At 24.9% G+C, this 25732-nt stretch overlaps 3 protein-coding genes across 3 annotated transcripts in view; all 3 read right to left on the minus strand.

The window, feature by feature from the left end:
• Positions 1-3573: 3573 nt before the first annotated feature.
• Positions 3574-6528, minus strand: LOC108695173. The gene is made up of 3 exons (XM_018204932.1): positions 6409-6528; positions 4124-4279; positions 3574-3639 (listed from the first exon to the last, which is right to left on the minus strand). Exons 1-3 carry the CDS (start codon positions 6526-6528, stop codon positions 3574-3576), a joined length of 342 nt encoding a protein of 113 aa, XP_018060421.1.
• An 8198-nt stretch (positions 6529-14726) lies between these two features.
• LOC108695151 (odorant receptor 33b-like) lies at positions 14727-17565 on the minus strand. The gene is made up of 3 exons (XM_018204912.1): positions 17446-17565; positions 15290-15445; positions 14727-14792 (listed from the first exon to the last, which is right to left on the minus strand). The coding sequence occupies exons 1-3, from the start codon at positions 17563-17565 to the stop codon at positions 14727-14729; spliced, it is 342 nt and encodes a 113-aa protein (XP_018060401.1).
• Positions 17566-24349: 6784 nt separating this feature from the next.
• Positions 24350-25732, minus strand: part of LOC108694940 (odorant receptor Or2-like) — a 2130-nt gene continuing 747 nt past the window's right edge. Inside the window, exons 2-4 of the mRNA XM_018204632.1 lie at positions 25164-25283; positions 24787-24942; positions 24350-24430 (exon numbers count right to left, since the gene is read on the minus strand). Coding sequence (XP_018060121.1) covers positions 24350-24430; positions 24787-24942; positions 25164-25283 — 357 coding nt within the window. The remainder of the gene's footprint in view (positions 24431-24786; positions 24943-25163; positions 25284-25732) is intronic.

Consider the following 25732-nt stretch of genomic DNA (forward strand, 5'->3'; position numbering starts at 1 on the left):
TATGTTCCATTATACAATTCATTAAAACGTTATGAAAATTGGTAACAATATGTAAATGCAAAAGACGATTTCTCAGAATGTCTAGTTGACCAGAAATATGAAATACCGAAAGACTAAGAAAATTGTCTATGCCTGTATAACACACGGTACAAAGAAATGCGACAATACTTTGAACAACATATGTCAATTCATATTGTGGACTTTTTGTTGTATCGTAGATGTAATATGTTTGCAATGGGAGTGGTCTCTCTAGATCTGCAGTAACATTAGACAAGTATCTCACTGAGTAACCAAATATAGGTAAAATAAGCATAACAATAATGGCCGCTCCCATCATGCCATATCCAAATGTGACAATAATGCGTGCAATTTGAGCTTTTGTTATCATCATTGCTTTTTCTTGAGATGTTGTTGTCTTTCTCCAATCGTTCGCAATCAAATGTATTATCGGTGCGACAGCTTTAAGAATACAACGATAAAGAAAGTAACAATAATATAATAAAATAAATGTTAACTACATATATACATATATTGATATATTTATTGTAAATAGAACGAAATTGATTATAATTCATAAAAATTTGATTCTGATTAAATTTAGTTTTAATTAGATATTAGAAAATTGTGAAAATTGTGAAAATATATTATTAACCTAGGATCACAATAAATTTCTTTGAAAGTTAACTGAATTCAGAGATGTTTCTTATAGATTTCGAATCACTGAATTAAAATTTTGAAGTAAGTATATAGGAATCTCAAACTATTTTGCTCTGTCACATTCACTTTTTTTTAAATAATCAAGAAAAATATTGGCAAATTTTTGAAAAGTGGCATTTTTCTTTCAAATGTTTTTTTAAAATTTTTATAGATTTTACTTTATTATTCAAAAAACTAAATGTGATAGAGAGCAAATTTAATTTTATAAATTCGAATTCAATGACCAACAATTTTTAAAAACAATAATTTTATTTCTAGTTAAAAAAATTTTTTTTAATTAGTATAATTAGTCCGTAATTGCAACAAATGTAAAATATAAATATAATTACTATTATGTATTACTATTATATATAAATCGATAACAACTGCGATACATAAACTTAATTTTTTTGTTTTTAATTTCTCTACAATTCAATATAAATAAATAAACCTTTAATTCCATTTTAGAATTTTACAAAAAAAAGATTAATTCTGCTGATATATAAAACATTGTAAATATTTTATATCACATAACGATCAAATCACTACTTTATTTACCTTTTCTCTTCCACCAAAAAATTACAAGTCTTAAGACGCAAGTAATGATTGGTAAAGTACCCATCAAATTGTCTGTCACAAGTAAAATGTCAAAATGGACTCTTATCAGAGAATGTATAGAAGGAATCATAAGGACAAATATTATCAATAAGAAAATGAGAAGTGCACGTAAATTGCACATACGCTTTTCCCATGTAGTTTGTTCGAATCTCGGCCAAAGTCCGATTAATTCTAGACTAAGTCGATTTAACTTTACTGCCCATTCGAAATCTGTTTTGTAAAAGTTTTGATAGATTATGTGTTCCATTTTGGGACGAAATATATTTTATCTGACCTTTATTTGATAATAATCCATAATCGTATCTACTATAATCCCGATACGCAAAATATTTTGGTGCTTTCATGTTGAACGTAGGAGATGAACTGACAATGATGTCTATACAACGGGGGTGATATATATCATGTACATAATAAAAATCCTTAAAAACGCAAGATGTTTAGTGACAGAAGGTTTAAAAAATTCTACATGTCCCTTCTTATTGTGCAACTACGGATAATTACTAGTACAACAACGTTCAAAGCAGCCATGAATAATAACTGAAGTAATGACTGGTTGATAAATACTTACTAGTCAGCAGGTTATGTAGATGTAGCAGTGTGCTTTTACGTAGTCGTAATCGATTTTGAGGCATCTATAGTCTGAACTATAGTCATCTTATAACGACCAATTATAATATTACTTTTATTGTAAAAATTGAGTATAGTAAATAGATATTTTTATTTCGTATTTTGCGATATGGCTTTATTTTATTCTTCCATATAGTCATTTTCCGAATGCAGATATTTTTCACAGCGGATCTTCTGTACGTATACTCGTATCAAATTCCACCACCATAAAGACTAGTTTTATTTTATTGCCTCTTGTTTTTTCATTATCCATTGGCATTTACTTTCTCCTTACATAACAGAACAATATTAATTTTTACTTAACCGATAATCCATATGTGCATAATAACAGTTTTAAAAATAATAAATGATCATTGCACAAAGAGTATGAACTTAAAAAATTTTAAACCTTCGTGTTGTAGAAGTTTTGTCAGTGCTTTGTGCATGCAATATTCGAAGCCGATAAAAACTGACAAATGTCCTTTAAAAAAATTTTCTCTAATTATGTTTATATATACCGAATTAAGAACATATAATAAATTACCAGAATATGTAGAAATCTAAACTCATAAGCAAAATTGTTTTAGACAAAAGTTGCACGATTTGAAGAGGGACAAATAAAATTAATTTTTGAAAAGTCATTGTTTTGATGAGATGAAGCTCATGTCTGTTTTTGAAATGAAATTATAGAACACATAATATTATTATATGTTCTATAATTATGGAACATACATAATTAGAGAAATCTTATTTTACATAAAGATTTCTCTAATTTTTCTGTATACAAAGATAAGATAAAGTTATAAAAAGTCAATAATATCCGAAAAGTCAACAATAATATACATTTTATTTATTTAGGCATATATTTTGGTATGAAATATAAAATATTTTGTTCATTCTTTGGTAATTTTACCATAATATTTAATCCATAGAACAGTGTGATGAATCATTTAATAAAGAAAATACCTTATTGCTTTAATTATTGCTTTAAAAAAAAATTGTACAGTTTGCAATATGTAATTAAGTGTATTTTTTAAAATATATATGTACTTACATCAGTTAATCATCTCATTAGGCTTTACAAAATACTAATATAAAATATAAAATTTGATTAACAAGAAACGTATGGTAAAATTTATATTAAAAATGCGAGATATTTCATATTTATTTCAAAATATGCTGATGCTCACAATTTTTATTTTAGTGATATCAATTAAATAAAGGATATATTATAAAAGATATATTATATATGTATAAAATAAAAATACATAATATTTATTAACATTGGATTTTATATTTTTTAATTACTTAATACTTAGTTACTTAATATCATTTATTATCCTCAATTAATATTGCATGTGACAGTTTTCTCGCAATGCCTTATACTTATTTTTCTTTCTTTTCTTTAATTTTTCATTAATGAAGCAAATTTGTTTTCTTTTTTATATTATTTGATAATTTCTATTAATAAGTAGTACAATCAGTCAGCAGCAGATAATGTAAGTATTGAGTTTATTCATAATGCATATAATTATTCTACGTAAACTTTTCAAGTATCTTACATGACATACTTTAAATTAATTAATATTTTTTAGTTAAATCATTATTGATTTTGTATTTTTAATACTAATTTAGACCTATATTATTTATATTTTAAAACTTTGATTGACTCCTTGTTGTAAGTAATACAGATATGTAGCCTGCTGACGTTTTTAATAGCTACAAAAAATATAACAATAAATTAAAAGGTATTTTTAAGGAAAAACGATATGAAAAATAGATATACATATAATAATATATACTATACATATTATTAAATATTGTATATATTATGAATATTTTAAAAAATATAGCATATAATCAAGCATTTAAATTACAATCAATATATCATCTGCAACACAAATTAAGCAATAATTATGAAAATCTGTAATAATTAAAAGAAATAAAACAATTCATGTGAAAATTATATGTTTATAATTATTTGTGAATTTAAAACTCTGAATCAGCGGAAAATCATTGATGTTACAAAGAATTTCTTATCTTAAATAACTGATAAGATACACGGAATGCTTTATTCTTTTTTTTATTTTATGATGTTTTTATCTGAATGTTTTAAATTTTTGTGTTTACATTGACTTTACTTTTTTTCATATAAAAGACCGTCTTGTTGTACTTTACATATTTAAAATTCGAGATAACTTACACTGCAAAATGTAGCCATCGTTAAAGGGAATAATTTACCAAAGTTTAGATGAAGAGGTTTATTGGTTCGTAACATTAGAAGAACTAGATCCCGAGTATTTTTTGCATTCATGGTATACCATTCATTGAAATATACAGCATAGTGGATTCTGTCATGCTTAAAATTATAAAAAATATATATATGAATTATTAAAATAGCATACAGCATAATATATAATATATAATGTACATATATTAAAATGTATATGCAATTTTAAAATGTGATTTTTTTATATTAACTAATAAACTTTGGATATTAAATACAATTGCAACTTAAAACTTTTATGAATGTAACTGTCATACATACTTAATATATACTTGTTAATATAAGTTTCATTTGATATATATTAAATGTTCATTTAAAGATAAATTATCTCAGATAGTCAAGTCTGCAGAAACAAAGAGTAACCGAAAAAAGTAGGTTTTTTTCCGCTCATTTTTGGCCTTTAATTTTTGGACTAAACTGTGCGCCAAATGATACTCTGTCATGAGATATTGATTACAAAGAAGTTCCAGGTTGCGATGATAATTGTTGTTATAGCTGGAGGGGTAAGGAGGATTACGTAGTGCATTTATACTTTAAAATCCTTTTTTTTTACATTCAAAACAAATTGATTTACAAAATCATCGGAATAAATGTGATGTTCAATTGATCTTGCCTTCATTAGTTGAATTAATTATGATTTTGCCTTCATCGGGAGCGGCGCACACTGTTCAATTGCCCACACCATCGGCCAGAGTTTCTAGTAATTTTTTACTGCTTTATTAATGAGATTATGATGTTTTAAATTACTCAATTAGTGAGGCAATTAGTATACAACCTTCCGGATCAACCTTCTTAAAATACCGGACATGATAATTTAATAATGAGCTTTGATTTCATCTCTCCCAGTTCTGATAATAATTGTTACTTCAACTTCAAACTTTTCTGTGATTAATGTCTCAATATAAAGTATAATTTGGCACACAGTTCAGTTCTAAAATCGGGGATCCAAAAAACAAGCGATTTTTTTCGGTCACTATTTTAACAGTCTGCTATATTCTGATGTCAAAAAGGCAAATTTCAAGCAGAGACTGTTTTGTAAACAAAACGTGTAGAAGTATAGTAGAAGTCGATAGATTGACAGAATATTTGATTGGAGAAGTAGATTAACTTCAACTGATTTCGCTTTCTGGTTCCGTTCTGATGAAATTCACAGGATGTGAGTTGACATTCTTGTTACCTAAATTTATTCGATGTTTTTAAAACTTTGATTGACTTCTTGTTGTAAGTAATGCAGATACGTAGCCTGCTGACGTTTTTAACAGCTTGGACGTTTAAAAAATGTTTAGAATTATCCCGTCTTTAACGTTGTATATTGAATGTCTAAAAAAAATCCCAAAAATGTTATTTGAACGTCCTACTACAATTATTTACATAGACATTTTAGGTATAATTAAATTGATCGAATGTAGTGTCAAATTTATTTATATCATATTTATTTATTTTTAATATAAAATAATGATATACTTAGAAACAGTGGCGATTTAAATTAAATTAAATTTAACACTATTCATACAGCATGCATCATTGAACATCCAATAAACGTCGGTGCTGTCTGGATAGTGTCAAATTTAATTTAATTTAAGTCGTCTCTGCTCTTAAATATATCATTATTTTTAGACAGTGTATGTATTAAGCTTTTATACATATATTCATTAATAAAATATATTCATTAATAAAATTATTTAAAATTATTTCTTCAAAGTAGAAAAAATGTAGGTAATAGAAAAGTTATTTTGAAAAATTTTTCCGTAATAATAACGTTATAATTTTAATACCCACAAAATAGCGGGATTTGCTCCATTTCTGACATTAGTTTGCGTTCGGATTGTATTGCGCAGATACTGCTCGGTTTCTGCTATCAATTTGCTGTCAAATACTCTCAGCAGATCTTATTCGATTTCTGTTGCCAATCTGCTGGCGTAAAATATTAATAAGTATTCTGTTTGATTTCTGTCACTGTATTGAAATAGAATTTTTAAAAAATGCTATCGACAGTACTGGAGAAGAATACGACATCAGTTGGCGTCAATCTGCTAATTTCTAATTCTGATTAAATTTACAAATTTGTTGACATTCTGCTAATATTTTGCTTTCTGAGTAATACTATTATTATTTCTGATTTTAAAATACATCTATTATAATCTGCAATTGTGCATGGAAAAATATAATAATGGATAGGAAGTAAAGTATTTCAATTATACCTGAGCTGTTAATATTTCGCCAACAGCGCAGTACATGCACATGTGACCGAATGTATTAATAACGATGCATATAATATATACCAAGTTTAAGACCGTTAAGTGCTGTCTACTTTCGAGCATCTAGGGAGTTAGTTAAAATATATGTTAAAAGTTGTAATATGTCATTCTTGTTATTACAATATATGTTATGCTATCATTAGGGTTACCAACTCTCAGTCCAAAAGAATATAATGATTGGCAAGAGTATACTTATTAAAAAAGAAAAAAAAAGGAAAAAAAAAAGATGAAGAATTTAGATTTTCTTTTTTAAATGTTGATATATATTAAAATGACATTTTTAGAATGTAATAAATGTATGTAGAATGTTTTATTGAGAATTCAGTCTTCATTTAGTTTTCATAAAATTACAAATAAATTTCTTTACATTTCACATCTAAATTTTTTAATGTTACTAGGATTGAGAAAATGAAATTGATTCATGTATTCATCATCGTATTTTGCAACTTATAAGTTTCTTCGATAAATATATACAATATAACCAAGTTTCTAACGTCTATATAATAAAACGTCTATATAATATGTAAATAAAACATTTAAATATTGCATACTGCCTAAAACGAACATAGCCTTAGTACAAGCAAAGCAAAACTTTTTTGTAAAGTAATAAATTTAAATATTAAATAATAATTTTTTAAATTTGTTTCTCATTTCTTAAAAAAGTGTTCAATGAATGAAACGTAAGAGTACACTGTTTTTTGATTTCGAAAAGAATACGATTGGTAACCCTAGCTATTATTAAAAATAGATTACATATATTATGATACATATATTATGTTATGATTACATATTAAAATGATTACATATTAAAAAATGTATATATGTAAGGTACAAGTGCGATTCAATTAATACTATAAATTTTATTTATTGATCAAAGGATGTTTCAAAGTATTTTATACTACTATAAGTCATAGTTAGGTAATATGTTAATATTATTAATAAGAGATCATTGCGAAATGCCAAATTTTGATTTTAATAAAACATTAATTTGTGGATTACGTAAATAAATAAATTTTAAAAATAAGAATTGTTGTGAAAAAAGCGATTTTAAGGAATAAAAACGCCTCTTTTAAGTAAGGCATTTTATTTTATGTTTCAAAAATTATTTAATTATTTTATTATAAAATACTTTATATAAAAGTTTTGTAATGAAATTGCCTATGTTTATCCACATTAGTAAGGGAATCATAAAAAATAATTTTGGAAGTATAAATTTCAATATCTATTTTTAAAAATATTATTAACGTGAATAAATAAAGGTAATTTTATTAAATAAATATAAAACATTTTATAAAATATTTTTTTACATGTTTAACATTTTTTAGATATAATAAAAAAACGATTTACATGATTTTTTTTACACCTTAAGGGTTGATTATTTCATTTTGAGATGAACTATGTGATAATTTATTGCTGCAGAAACAAAAAATTAAAAGAGAACACAAGAAAGTAAGAAAATAAAATAGCTGAAATTAATCGAAAGAAGCAATCCAGCCTAAAATTGTTTTCTTTGCTTCAGCCGATATTTATTGACTTTATCTATTTACGTATATAAATTTTTCATTTTAATTAGAAATTGGTACTTTATGAGATGATTTTCTTGTAAGAATTATTAAATATATTAATAGCTTGTATAAATGTATCTATTATGTAAATATTAAATACGGAATTCGTAAATATCGAATCGTAAATATCGAATCATGTGTATTATTTCAATTCTAAATTTTTTTTAAATATATAATCAATAAGATAATTTTGGAATTGTAATTTTACAATTTTTGTTAATAAAAAACAGTGTGTAAATGTAAGTTGCAATTACAATTGAAACATAAACATGACATTATTTTTATGTACATGAAAATTAATTATGAAGCAGTAAATTGTATATAACAAAAATTCTTGTAAAGTAATTACGTTTATTATCCAAAATCCGTAGAAAGCAAAGAGTGCACCAAAATACAGAAATAGTATCAGCAATATTATATTGAATATATCTTCCACATGATTAATAGCTCTAGAAAATGTTATTTTATGTCACTTTATACTAAAGAAGATATCGATCTTGTTTATATACACATCTATAAGAAGATATTTTGTATTATATAGATAAGAATACTAATAATACAATAATTTTGTCTAAATCTTTAATATAATTTTGAAATAACAATTTTCTGTTTTGATAAGAAATATATTTTAATATCATAATTGTTAATGAAATTCCTTTTAAAATTCTATTTAATCACTTATTAGATTAAAATAGATATAAACACATTAGATAAGACTAAAAAAAATTGGAATTTGTATCGGTGTGCAAATTGGACATAATAATAATAGCTTAAGTAGGAGTTGTAAATCAAATCTATTTTGAAAAAGTTTGCCACGTGGCGTGGATCTGGATTAATTGATTTCTTAACAGTTAAATATTTTTGTATGAATTTCTGAAAAAGTTTGGCATTTTTTGTGATGATTGATAAAAAACAATGTCAGAGAATATCAATGAAGTTTTATTTTTCTCTGTTGTTCAAATTATGCATATTTTAATTCTTGAAAACATTTTTAAGAGAAAGTTAATTAAAATTTAATTAGACATTTTTTAAAACTATTTTGTTTATTTTTTCCATTTTATTGAATAACTTTAGATTCTTTTTGATACAGTTGTGTTAACACAAAATTGCTTCTACAGCTCAAAATATTATGGCAATATTGCTGCAATATTGAAACTTAATATCTTATTGGAAATATTGTAATCTTTACAGCGTAATACTACTGTAATATTTCATGCTGTCATATTTCATAAAAATTTCTGGAAAAACAATAATTGTTTTAATAATTTAAATTTCTCCAAAAAATAACAAAATTTTACATCCGCTCACTGTTCTTTTCTTATTAGTTACTATTGAAATTACCGAAATTGCTTACAGACATAAAAAACTTAGCAGAAAAAAACTCATTCAAATTGTAACTAGATTGTAGATAATTATATGCTACTTGGCAGACTTTTTAAAAATAATCTTGATTCGTATTCTTCAACAGCGCAATAACAGCTATAACCGATTTGCGCATCCAATTCCGTTTGTTGGATTTCCTCTTTTGTACATTTTTTATTTACGATAAAAACATTTATATACAAAATTATTTACATTTATTGCAATTAATATTTTTTCAATTATTTGATCCTTACATATTATTTACATATACATATATGTTACACTTGAAACACATATAATATTAGGTGTAGTAAAAAGAAATCCATTATTTTTGCATGAAATTGAATGGAAAAATAATGGATTTCTTTTTAGTACACCTAATATACACCTAATATATATAAATATATAGGAGACTTCATTATCCGACAGAGTTTTTTTCATCTTCCGGATTATCTGACCTTATTATATATCGAGTCGAGCTCATTACGATAGTGATATTCTAAAAAATCGCGCATAATGTTATCATTACTTTTTAACATGGTCGAATAATTCGGGAAACGAAAAAGCATTTGGATAATCCGGAGCCTATTGTACATATATAGGAACATGTATTTTGGACATATATACCTAAGCAGCCTTATATGTTCCTTTATATAACTTTTTAAAACGTTGTTAAAATTGGCGACAATATGTAAATGCAAGAGACGATTTCTCAGAATGTCTAGTTGACCAGAAATATGAAATACTGAAAGACTAAGAAAATTGTCTATGCCTGTATAACACACGGTGCAAAAGAATAAAATAATACATTGAACAGCATATGTCAATTCATATTGTGGACTTCTTGTTGTATCGTAGATATAATATGTCTGAATTGGGAGTGGTCTATCCAAATCTGCAGTAATGTTGGACAAGTGTCTCACCGAGTAACCAAACATGGGCAAAATAGACATAACAGTAATGGCCGCTGCCATCATGCCATATCCAAATGTAATAATAATACGTGCAATTTGCGCTTTTGCTATCATCATTTTTTTTTCTTGAGATGTTGTTGTCTTTATCCAATTGTTAGCAATTAAATGTATTATCGATGCGACAGCTTCAAGAATACAAAAATAAAGGTATTAATAACAATATAATAAATTAGATATCAACTATACTGATATTAAGGAATTTATTATAAATAGAAAAAAATTTTAATATAATTAATAAAAATTTACTTCTGATTAAATTTAGTTTCAATTAAATATTAAAAAATTGCGGAAATACCTATAGAATAACAACAAATTTTTTTGAAAATTAACTGAAATCAGAATAAAGATGTTTTTTTATAGATTTTGAGTCACTGAATTAAAATTTTTAAGGCGATGCTGGCGGCCAATTTGATATCGATAATGTAGATGTAGTTTTTAATTCCGAATTTAAAATGTTGATAATAGTGACATCTTCGATTCATTTCTTACGTTATAGTTTTGCCTCACTCAAAGATATTTATGTGTCTTTATTTAACATTAGGTCTGTTCTTTTCAGCTAAAATTTGACAGTTCTTTTATCCTTTTTTCTCCAAGAGAAAAGAAGAGGGAAAAAGATGAACTGGACAAAAGTTTAGCCAAAAAGAACAGGCCTATTGTAATCTCTTCAAGTTTAAGCACATATGACAGGATACTATTTTGTTTACTATTCTAACTCTTCGCATATGTACCTACGTGTATTTATGGCGTATTTACCGATTAATTAATATACATCTTTTTTTAGCTTTTAATCTTAGTTTATAAATTCAGTATTATTCGTGAATATAATCCGATGCAATACCGTTTTGTCTATACAAACTATAAAACTTTTGTACGTATATTAACATGTATTAAGGAAACATCTGTGATCAACTCTATGAACTAAAAAATGAACGAAGTTTAAATTTTTTTTCGATTTTGATATCAAGGTCCATCACTTCCTAGTATCACATCTACTTTAATTCTAAAAAGATTTTTGGTTCCATTCAGTCAATATGGATATTTTTATAACTGTTATAATAATGTTTTGATAATTTGGTCGTCTCCAGCATTCCTTTAAGACTTCTAAGTACTCTCCTTAGCTATATTGAATCGCAATGTCTTAAGCGAAAAATGACACGTTGATTTTTCTTGCATACTATTTGTATACAATGACAATTTGAATAAAATAGAATCATGTAATCGCTACAAAGCGCTTGAAAAAATGGGCTGAAATTATCCTTTCTGATCCCTCTGATAGTAAATAAATAATCGAAAAATATTCGTGAAGTGAAAATTAATTATGCATGCGCGTTGAGTAAGAACAAGCAAACACACTTCACATATCTTTTGCGATTATTTACTATTTACTAATCAAGAGATAATGATAGCCTCTTTCTTTTTTAAATGTGCTTTAAAAATTCATTATTCCGTTTTATTCAAATTGTCTTTATTTATAAATAGTGTGAAGAAATATCAACATGTCGCTTATAATACATTTTTCATTTATGGTATAACGTCATGATTTAATATAGTTGAAGTGAATACACATAGGAGCCTCAAACTGTTTTGCTATATCGCGTTTACTTTTTTTTTAGGTAATCAAGAAAATATAAGTGGCACTACATTTGAAAAGTTGCACTTTTGTTTTTTTCAAATGTTTTTTCAATTTTTATAGATTTTTCGCTATTTTCCGATTATTTAAAAAATTAAATGTAACAGTGAGCAAATTTAGTTTTAATCAAATTCAATGACCAACAATTTTTAAAAGCAACAATCTTATTTCCAGTTAATTAAAAAAATTTTTTAGTTATGTGTGATTAGTCCGCAATTGTAATAGTATTTCTATATATTCGCAACAAATATAAAATATAAATAATATATAACTATTGTACATAAATCAATAATAATTGCGGTACATGAACTTAAAGTTTTTAATTTCTCTAAAATTCAATACAAATAAATTTTTAATTCCATTTTAGAATTGTATAAAGAAATGAGATTAATTCTGCTGATATATAAAACATACAATAGTAAATATTTTATATCGCGTAACGATCAAATCGCTACTTTATTTACCTTTTCTCTTCCACCAAAAAATTACTATTCTTAAGACGCAAGTAGTAATTGGTAAAGTACTCATCAAATTATCTGTCACAAGTAAAATGTCAAAATGAACTCGTATCAAAGAATGTACAGCAGGAATGATAAGGACAAATATTATAAATAAGAAAGTGAGAAGTACACGTAAATTACACAAACGCTTTTCCCATGTAGTTTGTTCGAACATCGGCCAAAGTCCGATTAATTCTAAACTAAATCGATTTAACTTCACTGCCCATTCGAAATCTATTTTAAAAAAGGTTTGATAGATCATATATTTCACTTTGGACGAAATATATTTTATCTAACCTTTTTTTGATAGTGATTCATAATTATATCTACTATAACTCCGATACGCATGATATTTTGATGCTTCCATGTTGAACGTAAGAAATGAACTGACAACTCTGTTTCTTTTACAGTGTCTGTACAACGAGGATGATATTTCATGTGCATAATAATAATTCTTAAAAACGAGATATTTAATGGGAGAAGGTTTAAAAAATTCTACATATCCCTTCTTGTTGTGCAACTGCGGATAATTATTAGTACAATAACGTTTAAAGCATTTATGAATAATAACTGAAGTAATGACTGGTTGATAAGTACTTGGTCATGCGGCAGGTTATGTAGATGTAGCAGTCATGTTTTTACGCAGTCGTAATCGATTTTGAGTCGTCTATAGTTTGAACTATAGTCTGAACTATAGTCTTATAACTAATTAAGAGTAATATTACTTTTCTTAAAATTTGGGTATAGTAAATAGGTATTTTTATTTTGTATTTTATTGGGCCTTCTTTACTCTTCCATATACTTACATTTCAAATATAGATATTTTTCACAGTAAAGTTCCTGTATACTCATGGAATTTTACTACCATAGAATATTCTTTCATAGCTTCTTGCAATTTCTTTATTATCCACCGATATCTTTCTCCTTATAGAACAACATTAACTTTCATTTCAATCAATAATCCATGCATGTATGCATAATAAAAGTTTTTAAAAGTAATAGATAATTATTGCACAAAGAAAGTAGACTTAAAAAATTTTAAATCCTTCGCGTTGTAAAAATTTTATCAGTGTCTTGTGTGTGCAACATTCGAAGTAGATAAAAACTGACATAACAATGAGAGATTGTTAAATATCTGTTTTAAATACATTTTTACCTTCCTGTTAAGTTCTCACGAACTTGTAATTGATTTCGAGCGTTGCGTGTGATTCGAATTATATTTTTTTGTTTTTGTATGTAGTGAGCAGTAATGTGAATATAATATTAGGATTAAAGTGTTCGTTCGGTCTATTATTAATTAATTTTCGAAAAAACAATGTTTTAAGAAGCTCATAGCTATTTTTACAATGACATTATAGAATTTATTTTATAACAATATAATTCCTCTACTTATTCAAAATATAAAGGTACTAAGATAAAGTTATACAAAATCAATAACATACATTTTATATTTTATTTAGGCATACATTTTGGCATGAAATATTAAATATTTCGTGAAATGTTCATTGGTATTTCTATCGTATTTTATACATAGAATAGATGATGAATCACTTTATAAAGAAAATACTGTATTGCAAAATTATTATTTAAAAAAAAAATTTGCAATTTGCAATATGTAATTACGTATATTTTTTTAAATATATATTCTCTTTACATCAATTTATTTCACTATTCTATACAAAATATTAAAATTTAATTAACAAGAAATGAAAACTTATATTACAAATGCGAGATATTTCATATTTACCTTAAAATATACTGATGTTCACAATTTTTGTTTTAGTGATATCAAATGAAATAAATGATACGTTATAAAAGATATATTATATATGTATATAAAATAAAAATATATAATCTTTAATAAAATTGGATTTTATATTTTTTAATTACTTAATATATCATTTATTATCTTCAATTTAATATTGCATGCGATGTTTTCTTGGAATGCTTTATACTTATTTTTCTTCTTTTTCTTGTCATTAATCTCAAGCTAATTTTTTGACTTTTTTATATTATTTGATAATTTTTATCAATAAGCAGAACAATCAGTCAACAGCAGAAAGTATAAATATTGAGTTTATTCATAATGCATATAATCATTTTACGTAAACTTTTCAAGTATCTTACATGACATACTTTAAATTAGTTAATATTTTTTGATTAATATTTTTCTAAATCATTATTGAATTTGTATTTATAATATTAATTTGGACATTTTATATTTTATATTTTAAAACTTTGATTGATTTCTTGTTGTAAGTAATACAGATATGTAGCTTGCTGACGTTTTTAACAGCTACAAAAAATATAACAATAAATTAATAAAAGGTAACAATAAATTAATAAAAGGCTTTTTAAAGAAAAACGGTATGAAAATATTGATATACATGTAATATATATATATGATTAAATATTAGATATATTATAAATATTTTTTTTAAATATAGGATATAATCAAGTTTAAATTACAATTAATACATCATATGCGACACAAATTAAGTAATAATTATGAAAATAATCTATAATAATTAAAAGAAATAAAACAATTCATGTGAAAATTATATTTTTATAATTATTTGTGAATTTAAAACATCTGAATCAGCGGAAAATCATTGATATTACAAAGAATTTCTTACCAGTTGAATAACTGACACGGAATGCTTTATTCTTTTGTGTATTTTATGATGTTTTTACCTGAATGTTTTCAATTTTTGTGTTTACATTGACTTTACTTTTTTTCATATAAAAAGACTGTTTTGTTGTATTCTATCATTAAAATTCGAGATAACTTACATTGCAAAATGTAGCCATCGTTAAAGGAAACAGTTTACCAAAGTTTAGATGAAGAGGTTTACTGGTTCGTAACATTAGAAGAACTAGGGCCCGAGTATTTCTTGCATTCATGGTATACCATTCATTGAAATATACAGCATAGTGGATTCTGTCATGCTTAAAATCATAAAAAATACATATATGAATTATTAAAATAGCATGCAGCATAATATATAATGTATATATATTAAAATGTATATGCAATTTTAAAATGTGATTTTTTTATATTAACTAATAAACTTTGGATATTAAATACAATTGCAGCTTAAAACTTTTATGAATGTAACTGTCATACATATTTAATATATACTTGTTAATATAAGTTTCATTTGATATATATTAATGTACATTTAAAGATAAATTATCTCAGATAGTTAAGTCTGCAGGAACAAAGAATGACCGAAAAAAAGTGTGTTTTTCGCCTGTTTTTCCTTCAATTTTTGGATTAAACTGTGTACCAAATGATTCCTTGCAATGAGATATTGATTACAAGGAAGATTGATGTGACAGATGTTGTTGTAGCTGGAGGGGGAGTGGGAGATAACGTATTACGTCTATTCGTTTTTTTATGTTCAAAACAAATTGATTTTTAAAATTACTGAAATAAATGTGATGTTCAGTTAACCTTACCTTCCTCGGGAGCGGCGCACTGTTCAATTGCCCACACTATCGGCCAGAGTTTCTAATAATTTTTTACTGTTTTACTAATGAGATTATGTTTTAAATTACTCAATTAGTGAGGCAATTATAGGTATACAATCTTCCGCATCAACCTTCTTAAAATACCTGACATATGGACCGCATAATTTGATAATGAACTTTGATTTCACCCTTTCCAGCTGTGATAATTGTCACTTCAACTTCAAACTTCTCTGTGATTAATGCCTCAACATAAAGTAAATTTGGCACACAATTCAGTTCTAAAATAAGGTGCCTAAAAAAACGAACGATTTTTTCGATCATTATTTTAACAATCTGCTATATGATTTCTGATGTCAAAAAGGCAAATTTCAAACAGAGACTGTTTTGTAAACAAAATGTATATAGTGGAAATGTCAGTAGACTGACAGAACATTTGCTCGGAGAATGTTAATAGATTAACTTCAACTGATTTCGCTTTCTGCTTTCGTTTTGACAACAGTATGTGAATTGATATTCTTGTTAATTTGATCTAAATTGACGTTTCTGAAAAATGTTTAGAAATATCCCGTCTTTATCGCCGTATGTTAAACATCTAAAAAATGTCCCAAAAATGTTATTTGAATATCCTACAATATAGCTATTTACACAGACATTAGGTATAATTGAATTGATCGAATGTAGTGTCAAATTTATTATAATTTTTAATATAAATGATATACTTAGAAACAATGACAACTTAACAATGACAACTTAAATTAAATTAAATTTGATCATACCCATACAGCACGCGACATTGGATGTCCATTGATGTCAGGTGCTGTCTGGGTAGTGTCAAATTTAATTTTAGTCACTACTGCTCTTAAGTATATCATTATTTTATAGACAATGTATGTATATTTAAGTTTTTATAAAAATATATTTTAAATATATAAAATAAAATATATTTTATTTATTAATAAAATTATTTAAAATTATTTCTTCAAAATAGAAAAAAATAGGTATAGAAAAGTCATTTTGAAAAATTTTTCCGTAATAATAACGTTACAATTTTAATATCCACAAAATAGCGGGGTCTACTCCATTTCTGTCATTAGTTTGCGTCGGATTGCGCAGATACTGCTCGGTTTCTGCTATCAATTTGCTGTCAAATACTCGCAGATCTTGCTCAGTTTCTATTGCCAATCTGCTGACATAGAATGTTAATAAGCATTCTGTTTGATTTATGTCACTGTATTGAAATAGAATTTTTAAACAGTGCTATCGACAATATGGAATAGAATACGATATCAGTTGGCGTCAATCTGCTAATTTCTAATTCTGATTAAATTTACAAATTTGTTGACATTTTGCTAACATTTTGCTTTCTGAGTATAATACTATTATTATTTCTGATTTTAAAAATACATCTATTATAATTTGCAATTGTGCATGGAAAAATATAATAATGGATAGGAAATAAAGTATTTCAATTATACCTGAGCTGTTAATATTTCGCCAACAGCGCAATACATGCACATGTGACCGAATGTATTAATAACGACGCATATAATATATACCAAGTTTAAGACCGTTAAGTACTGTCTACTTTCGAGCATCTAGTGAGTTAGTTAAAATATATGTTAAAAGTTATAGTGATATATGTTATAATAATATGTTCTTGGTATTATAGTATATGTTATGCTATCATTAGGGTTACCAACTCTCAGTCGAAAAGAATATATTGATTGGCAAGAAGAGTATACTTACTAAAAAAAGAAAAGAAGGAAAAAAGATGAAAAATTTAGATTCTTTTTTAAATGTTGATATTTATTAAAATAACATTTTTAGAATGTAATTTTTATTGACAATTTAATCTTCATTTAGTTTTGATAAAATTATAAATAAATATGTTTCTTTACATTTCACTTCCAGATTTTTCAATGTTAATGTTACTAGATTTCAATGTTAATTGTTACTAGAAAATGAGAAAATGAAATTGATTCATGTATTCAACGTATCTTGCAATTTATAAGAATTTATTTATAAGAATTTATAAGAATTTCTTCAACAAATATATACCAAATCTCTAATAAAAACGACTTTATAATATGTAAATAAATGTTTAAATATTGCATACTGCCAAAAACGAACATAGCCTTAGTACAAGCAAAGCAAAACTTTTTGTAAAGTAATAAATTTAAATATTAAATAATAATTTTTAAAATTTTGTCTCATTTCTCAAAAAAGAGTGAAACGTAAGAATACGCTTTTTCGATATCGAAAAGAATACTATTGGTAACCCTACTTGTTATTACAAAGGTAGATTATATATTAATTATGATACATGTGATATGTTATGATTACATATGTATTATATATGTATGTAGTTATTATTAAAAAAAAATGTACATAAATTGGGTATAAGTGCGATCCTACACTACAAATATTTCAAAAGAATTTTATTTATTGACTAATCAAAGGATGTTTCACAGTATTTATACCACCACAAATGGATCGTAGCAATTAGGTAATATTACTAACAAGACATCATTGCGAAATGCCAAATTTTGATTTTAATAAAACATTAATTTGTAGATTACGTAAATAAATAAATTTTATAAATATAAGTTGTTATGAAAAAAAAATTTGAAGTAATAAAAACGCCTCTTTTAATTAAAATGTTTTATTATGTTTCAAAAATTATTTAATATATTATAAAATACTTTATACAAAAGTTTTGTAACGAAATTGTTTCTGTTTATCACATCAGTCAAGGAATCATAAAAAATAATTTTGAAAATATAAATTTCAATATCCATTTTTAAAAATATTTTTTACGTGAATTAATAGAGGTAATTTTATTATAAAACATTTTATAAAATATTTTTTTACATTTTCAACATTTTTCAAGTATAATAAAAAAATTATTTACATATATATGATTTTTTACATATTTAAGTCGATTATTTTTGGTTGAACTATGTGATAATTTACTTGCTGCAAAAATAAAAGATTAGAAGAATGAGACCACAATAGAGTAATTGAATAAGAGAGCCAGCTGAAGTTAATCAAAAGATGGAACAATCAAGTGTGTCTAAACTGTTTTCTTTGCTTCAGCCTATATTTATTGACTTCATCTATTTGTGTAACTTATATATAAATTTTTCATTAAAATTAGAAATTGATACTTCGAGAGATGATTTTCTTGTAAGAATTATTAGTTATTAATAATAGAATTATCAATATAGCTTATATAATTGTATCCATTATGTAAATATCAATTCTCTATACCATAATAATGCACGCGAGAAAATCCTAAATATGAAATTTTCTCGTGTGCATTATTATGATTATTTCAATTCTAAAGTTTTTTAAATATACATATAATCAATAAAAAAATTTCTTATTAATAAAAAACAGTATGTAAATGTGAGTTGCGATTACAATTGGAACATAAACATGATGTTATTTTTATGTATATGAAAAACTATTTGTAAAGCAGTAAATTGTATAACAAAAAGTTCTTGTAAAATAATTACGTTCGTTATCCAAAATCCATAGAAAGCGAAGAGTATACCAAAATATAGAAATAGTATTAGCAATATTATACTGAATATATCTTCCACATGATTAATAAATCTAGAAAATGTCATTTTATATAACACTTTAAACTAAAGAAGATATTTATCATGCTTATATACTCATTTATAAGAAGATATTTTGTATTATTAGATAAAAATACTAATTGTCTAAATTTTTAATATAATTTTGAACTAACAATTTTCTGTTTTGATAAGAAATATACTTTAATATCATATTATATAATAATTATTAATAATAATTATTAATAAGTTTGCCATGTGGCGTGGTTCTGGATTAATTGATTTCTTTACAATTAAATTTTTTTGTATGAATTTGTAAAAAAGTTTGTGATAACTGATAAAGACAATGTCAGATAGTGTCGTAAAGTTTTATTTTCCTTTGGATCTACAATTTATATTTCCTTTGGATTCAATTTTTATGAATATTTTAATGCTTGAAAAAATTTTTAAGAGAAAGCTAAGTAAAATTTAATCAGACGTTTTTTAAAACTGTTTTGTTATTAGTTATTACAGAAATCACTGAAATTGCTTACAGACAAAAAACTTAGCAGAAAGAACTTATTTAAATTGTAACTAGATAACTATACGCTACTTAGGAGCCTTTTTCAAAGTAATTTTGATTCGTATCTCTCAACGCAACAACGCTATTATAATCGATTTAATTCTCAATTCCGTTCATTATCGGATTCTCTCCATTATATGTTTTTTATTTACAATAAAGAATTTATGTACAAAATTATTTACACGTAATATTGCAATTAATTTATTCTTTCAATTATTTGATCCTTACATATTACTTACATATATATGTTATACTTGAAACACATAGATATACAATAGGCTCCGAATTATCCGACAGCGTTTTTTTCATTTTCCGACTTTTTTTATTTTATCTGACTTTATTATTGAGTCAGTAGTATTTTTAAAAAATCCCGTGTATCATTATGAGAACTATCATTATGAGAACTCTTTAACGTAGTTTAACGTAATCCGGAGACGAAAAAGTATTGTTGGATAATCCAGAGTCTATTGTACATATATAGGAACATGTATTTTGGACAATATATACCTAAGCAGTCTTATATGTTCCATTATACAAATCTTCAAGACATTGTTAAAATTGGCGACAATATGTAAATGCAAGAGATGATTTCTCAGAATGTCTAGTTGACCAGAAATATGAAATACTGAAAGACTAAGAAAATTGTCTATGCCTGTATAACACACGGTGCAAAAGAATAAAATAATACATTGAACAGCATATGTCAATTCATATTGTGGACTTCTTGTTGTATCGTAGATATAATATGTCTGAATTGGGAATGGTTTTTCTAGATCTGCAGTAACATTAGATAGATATCTCACCGAGAAACCAAATAAAGGCAAACCAAACATAATAATCATGCCCACTCCCATTATGCCATATCCAAATATGACAATAATGCGTGCAATTTGGGCTTTTGCTATCATCATTGCTTTTTCTTGAGAGGTTGTTGTCTTTGTCCAATCGTTTGCAATCAAATGTATTATCAGTGCGACAGCTTTAAGAATATAATGACAAGAAATTAATAACGATATAATAAAATAAATGTTAATTATGTACACACTGAGAAAAAAAGTTGCTGTTTCAAAAAAATATTAATTAATTCAATTAAATATAAAGGTTCCGAGTTGTCAAGCAATAGTTAATAAAAAAAACGTGTCGCTTATGACACATTTCTCTCTTATGACGCCCTTATGACGCTTCAATATAGCTCAAGTAAATACACAAAAGCCTTAAACTATTTTACTATTTCACATTTTTTAGATAATCGAAAAATAAAATATAGTAGCAGGTTTTTAAAAAATTGCATTTTTGTCTTTTTTAATTTTTGTTTTTTTTTAATGTTTACAGATTTTCCGCTATTTTCCTTGATTGTACAAGAATTATAAAAAACTAAACACGTAATAAAGAGCAAATTGATTTATAAATTCGAATTCAATGACCAACAATTTATAAAGAAAATAATTTTATTTATAGTTAATTAAAAAAAATTTTTTGGAATTATATGTGATTAGTCCGCAATTATAACAATAATTCTACATATATGCAATAAATATAAATAATTACTATTGTATATAAATCAATAACAACTGCGGTACAATCTAACTTATTTTGTTTTTCTCTAAAATTCAATATAAATATAAATAAACCTTTAATTCCATTTTAGAATTGTACAAAAAATAGAAATTACTTATGTTGATATATAAAATGTATGTGTATTGTAAACATTTCACATAGTGTAACAGTCAAATTTTTTGGTACATTGGTACATTATTTACCTTTTCTCTTCCACCAAAAAATTACAAGTCTTAAGACGCAAGTAATAATTGGTAAAGTACACATCAAATTATCCGTTACAAGTAAAATGTCAAAATGGACTCTTATTAGAGAATGTATAGCAGGAATCATAAGGGCAAGTATTATCAATAAGAAAATAAGAAGTACACGTAAATTGCACAAACGTTTTTCCCATGTATTTTGTTTGGACTTAGGCCAAAGTCCAATTAATTCTAGACTAAATCGATTTAACTCCACTGCCCATTCGAAATCTGTTTTAAGAAAGATTTAATAGATTTGCGTTCTACTTTTGATGAAATATATTGACCTTTTTTTGATAATGATTCATAATCATATCTACTATGATTTTGATACGCAAGACATTTTGATGCTTCCATGTTGAACATAGGAGATGAATTGACAACTTTGTTTCTTTTACAGCGTCTATACAATTGGGATGATATTTCATGTGCATAATAAAAATTCTTAGAGATGTTTAGTGGCAGACGGTTTAAAAAATTCTACATTCTGTCCCTTTTTATTGTGCAACTGCGGATAATTATTAGTACAACAACGTTCAAAGCAGTCATGAATAATAACTGAAGTAATGACTGGTTGATAAGTAGTTGGTCATGCTTCAAGTTATGTAGATGTAGCAATCATGTTTGTATGCAATCGTAATCGATTTTTTTGTGGTGTCTATAGTCTGAACTATAGTCATCTCTTAACGTCTAATTGTGAGTAATATTACATTTATTGTAAAAATTAAGTACAATATATAAGTTTTTATTTTAAATTTTATGATATTAGGCCTCTTTTATATACTTACTTTTCGAATGTAGACATTTTTCATAGCGAAGTTCCTCATATCTATGATCATTATTTGATCACAGAACTCCATCACTATAGAATCTAGCTATAATTTCATTGCTTCGTACAATTTCTTCATTATTTATTGACATCTACTTTCTCCTTATAGAACGACATTAACTTTCATTTAATTGCTAATTCATATATGTGTGTATAATAAAAGTTTTTAAAAGTGACACTTATATAATTATTGCATAAAGAGGATGGATTTAAAAAATTGTAAACCTTTCCTGCTGTAAAATTTTTTGTCAGTGCCTCGTGTGTACAACATTCGAAATAGATAAAACTGGTATAATATTGAGGAGTTATTAAATGCTTGTTTGTAATCTATTTTTTACCTCTTCTTGTTAAGTTCTTACAAACTTGTAATCGATTTCGAGCATTGCACGTGATCTAAATTATATTTTTTTGTTTTTGTATTATATGTAATAAGTAACACTTTGTATATAAGATTGCTTTTCTGTTGCAATTAAAGTCTTTATTCGGTTTATCTATCATTGCAGTTTTAAAATAAATATAATATTGTGATATTGTAGAGAATATAATTGAGAATATAGTTATAATTTTCTTGTCTTTATCATCTATTTAATAAACAAATAATGAGGATTGATTAATTTTTTCTCAATTATTGTATTTATAGCAAAAGAATATTTACTTGTCGTAATTAATTTAGCTTTATCGATAAAATATGAAATTTATTTGAATGTACGGAATATTCAAACTCACTTTATGCAAATGTTTCTTTAATAAAATTTTTCTTCATAGTTATATTTAAATATATTGGGTAGAGAACATAAAATAAATCACCAGAATATCGAAACTCTGTAGACAAAATTGTTTTAGACAAAAGTTAATTAGAAGGAAGACAAATAAAATTCATTTTCGATAAGACACTTTTTTATATTAATCTTATAGCTATTTTTTAAATGAAATTATAGAATTTATTTTATATAATATGATTCCTTTAATTATTCTGCATATAACAGTATTAAGATGAAGTTATTAAAAAATTAGTTATTTGCTAGACATTTTATATTTTCTTTATGTATATTTTGCTATGAAATATAAAATGTTTTGTAAATTATTCATTTTTTGGTAATTCTTAATATTTTTATGTATATCTATATATATATCTATATATATATATATATCTCTCTCTATAGAATATACATATATATCTATAGAACAATAAGATGAATCAGTTGATGTAAAGAAAATACATTATTTAAAAAAAAATTTATGCGTAATATAATATTATATATTTATTTTGAAAAGCATTATATATTTTCTTTATATCAATTAATTCATTCTATTATTCTATATAAAATATTAAGATTTATAATTAAGAAATGAATGTTAAATTTTCAATTAGATTTAGATAGTTCATGTTTTTGTCAAAATATACTTATTAAAGTTGTTAAAAAATTATAAAATGCTATGTCTTAATGCCATATCTTTTTTGTGCTTAAATATGTAAGAGTTATTTTATTTATCTCAGTATTATTAAAATTTATACAATTAATCTGTAAGTTATTATAATTTATTAATTGATTACATAATTAATTCAATGTAATTCAAAAGGTTTTTTGCATCATGTGTAATTTACCTCTATTTTTCGATTAGGTAATTTACCTCTATTTTTCTTGTTGTAAGGAGAACAGATATGTAACTGGCTGATGTTTTTATGAGCTGAAAAATATATTAATAATATTATGTCTAATATATAAGCAAATACAAACTATTAAAGCAAAGCATGTAATAAATCAGCTACTACTAGTTAAGTAATAAAAGTTAAGTCAAGTAATAAAAAGAAAATAGTTATCATTGAAAATAAATATTAAATAATATACAATAATAATATACAATAATTGAAGATAAATATTAAATATGAATTTTAAGTTTCATGCGAAGGAAGATTTTATATGTTTATAATGTTTATAACATATAATCAATTTTTGTTTAAAGATAAAGGCAGAAATTACATATATACTTATATATATAATATTGTAAAATTATATATTGCAATTATACATTTAACATCTTACGTTACAAAATGTAGCCATTGTCATAGGAAACACTTTTCCAGCGGTAAGATAATTCGATTTGTTGCTTCTAATTAATAAGACAATTAAACATTTTGCGCTTCTTGGCTCTAAAGTATACCATTTGTTGTTATACACAGCACTGTGAATTTGATCGCACTGAAAACCGTTAAAAATTTTTTAATTTTTTGGTTAAAGTATTGATTTTATCTTATATTATATATGGTTTTGTATTTTATATTTAATGTATTGACAGTATAATTTCTTTAACTGATAGAGATGCGAAATTATAAGAAAAATAATATTTTTCTAGACATTAGTACTAACTTCAAAATGGTGAAAATACAATAAAAAATAAAAAGAAATATTATTCAACTTACTTGTGCCACTAGAATTTCTCCTACAGCACAATAGACACACATATGACCAAATGTGTTGACAAGAATACATATTTCATATGTCAGGTGAGTAATTGATATATTATTCCCCTTTTCTATTAACTAAATGACATGTAAATAAAACATAATCTTTATACAATTTATTTTTGAAGAAAATTGTATTGTGGATATTAAATATGAAACGTTGCCAAAAATATAAATATGATGAAATTCTCTTTTTTTCTCTTACATTAACACAAATTAAAAGGCCCGATAAATATGTGAAATATTTTTAAGTACTTACATTTATTATCAGGAAACCATAACAAGCAAAAAGTATACCGAAATATAAAAATAATACTAAGAGAATTATATTGTATGTATCATCTATAATAGCGATGGCTCTATAAAATGATATTGTATTTATCTTCGATTAAAGTTGGAAGAATATATAAGAATTAATGAATAATAGTTCTAAAAACATTTTCATATAATGGGTAAGAAACATACGCTCTTATAATTTGATTAATACATAATTAATTAATCCTCAGTACCCACAAAGGATTAACGTA

The sequence above is a fragment of the Atta colombica genome, unplaced genomic scaffold (genome assembly GCF_001594045.1).
Source record: "Atta colombica isolate Treedump-2 unplaced genomic scaffold, Acol1.0 scaffold126, whole genome shotgun sequence".
NCBI classification, from domain to species: Eukaryota; Metazoa; Arthropoda; class Insecta; order Hymenoptera; family Formicidae; genus Atta; species Atta colombica.

What these genes read in the sequence shown, in the direction of transcription:
- LOC108695151 (XM_018204912.1), bottom strand. Translation starts at nt 17,565, where the DNA reads ATGCTCGAAAGTAGACAGTACTTAACGGTCTTAAACTTGGTATATATT. An exon ending in GCGAAATATTAACAGCTCAG is followed by an intron (nt 15,446 to 17,445) that starts GTATAATTGAAA and finishes TATGATTTTAAG; the next exon opens with CATGACAGAATCCACTATGC. An exon ending in CGATGGCTACATTTTGCAAT is followed by an intron (nt 14,793 to 15,289) that starts GTAAGTTATCTC and finishes TATTTTTTGTAG; the next exon opens with CTGTTAAAAACGTCAGCAAG.
- LOC108695173 (XM_018204932.1), bottom strand. Translation starts at nt 6,528, where the DNA reads ATGCTCGAAAGTAGACAGCACTTAACGGTCTTAAACTTGGTATATATT. An exon ending in GCGAAATATTAACAGCTCAG is followed by an intron (nt 4,280 to 6,408) that starts GTATAATTGAAA and finishes TATAATTTTAAG; the next exon opens with CATGACAGAATCCACTATGC. An exon ending in CGATGGCTACATTTTGCAGT is followed by an intron (nt 3,640 to 4,123) that starts GTAAGTTATCTC and finishes TATTTTTTGTAG; the next exon opens with CTATTAAAAACGTCAGCAGG.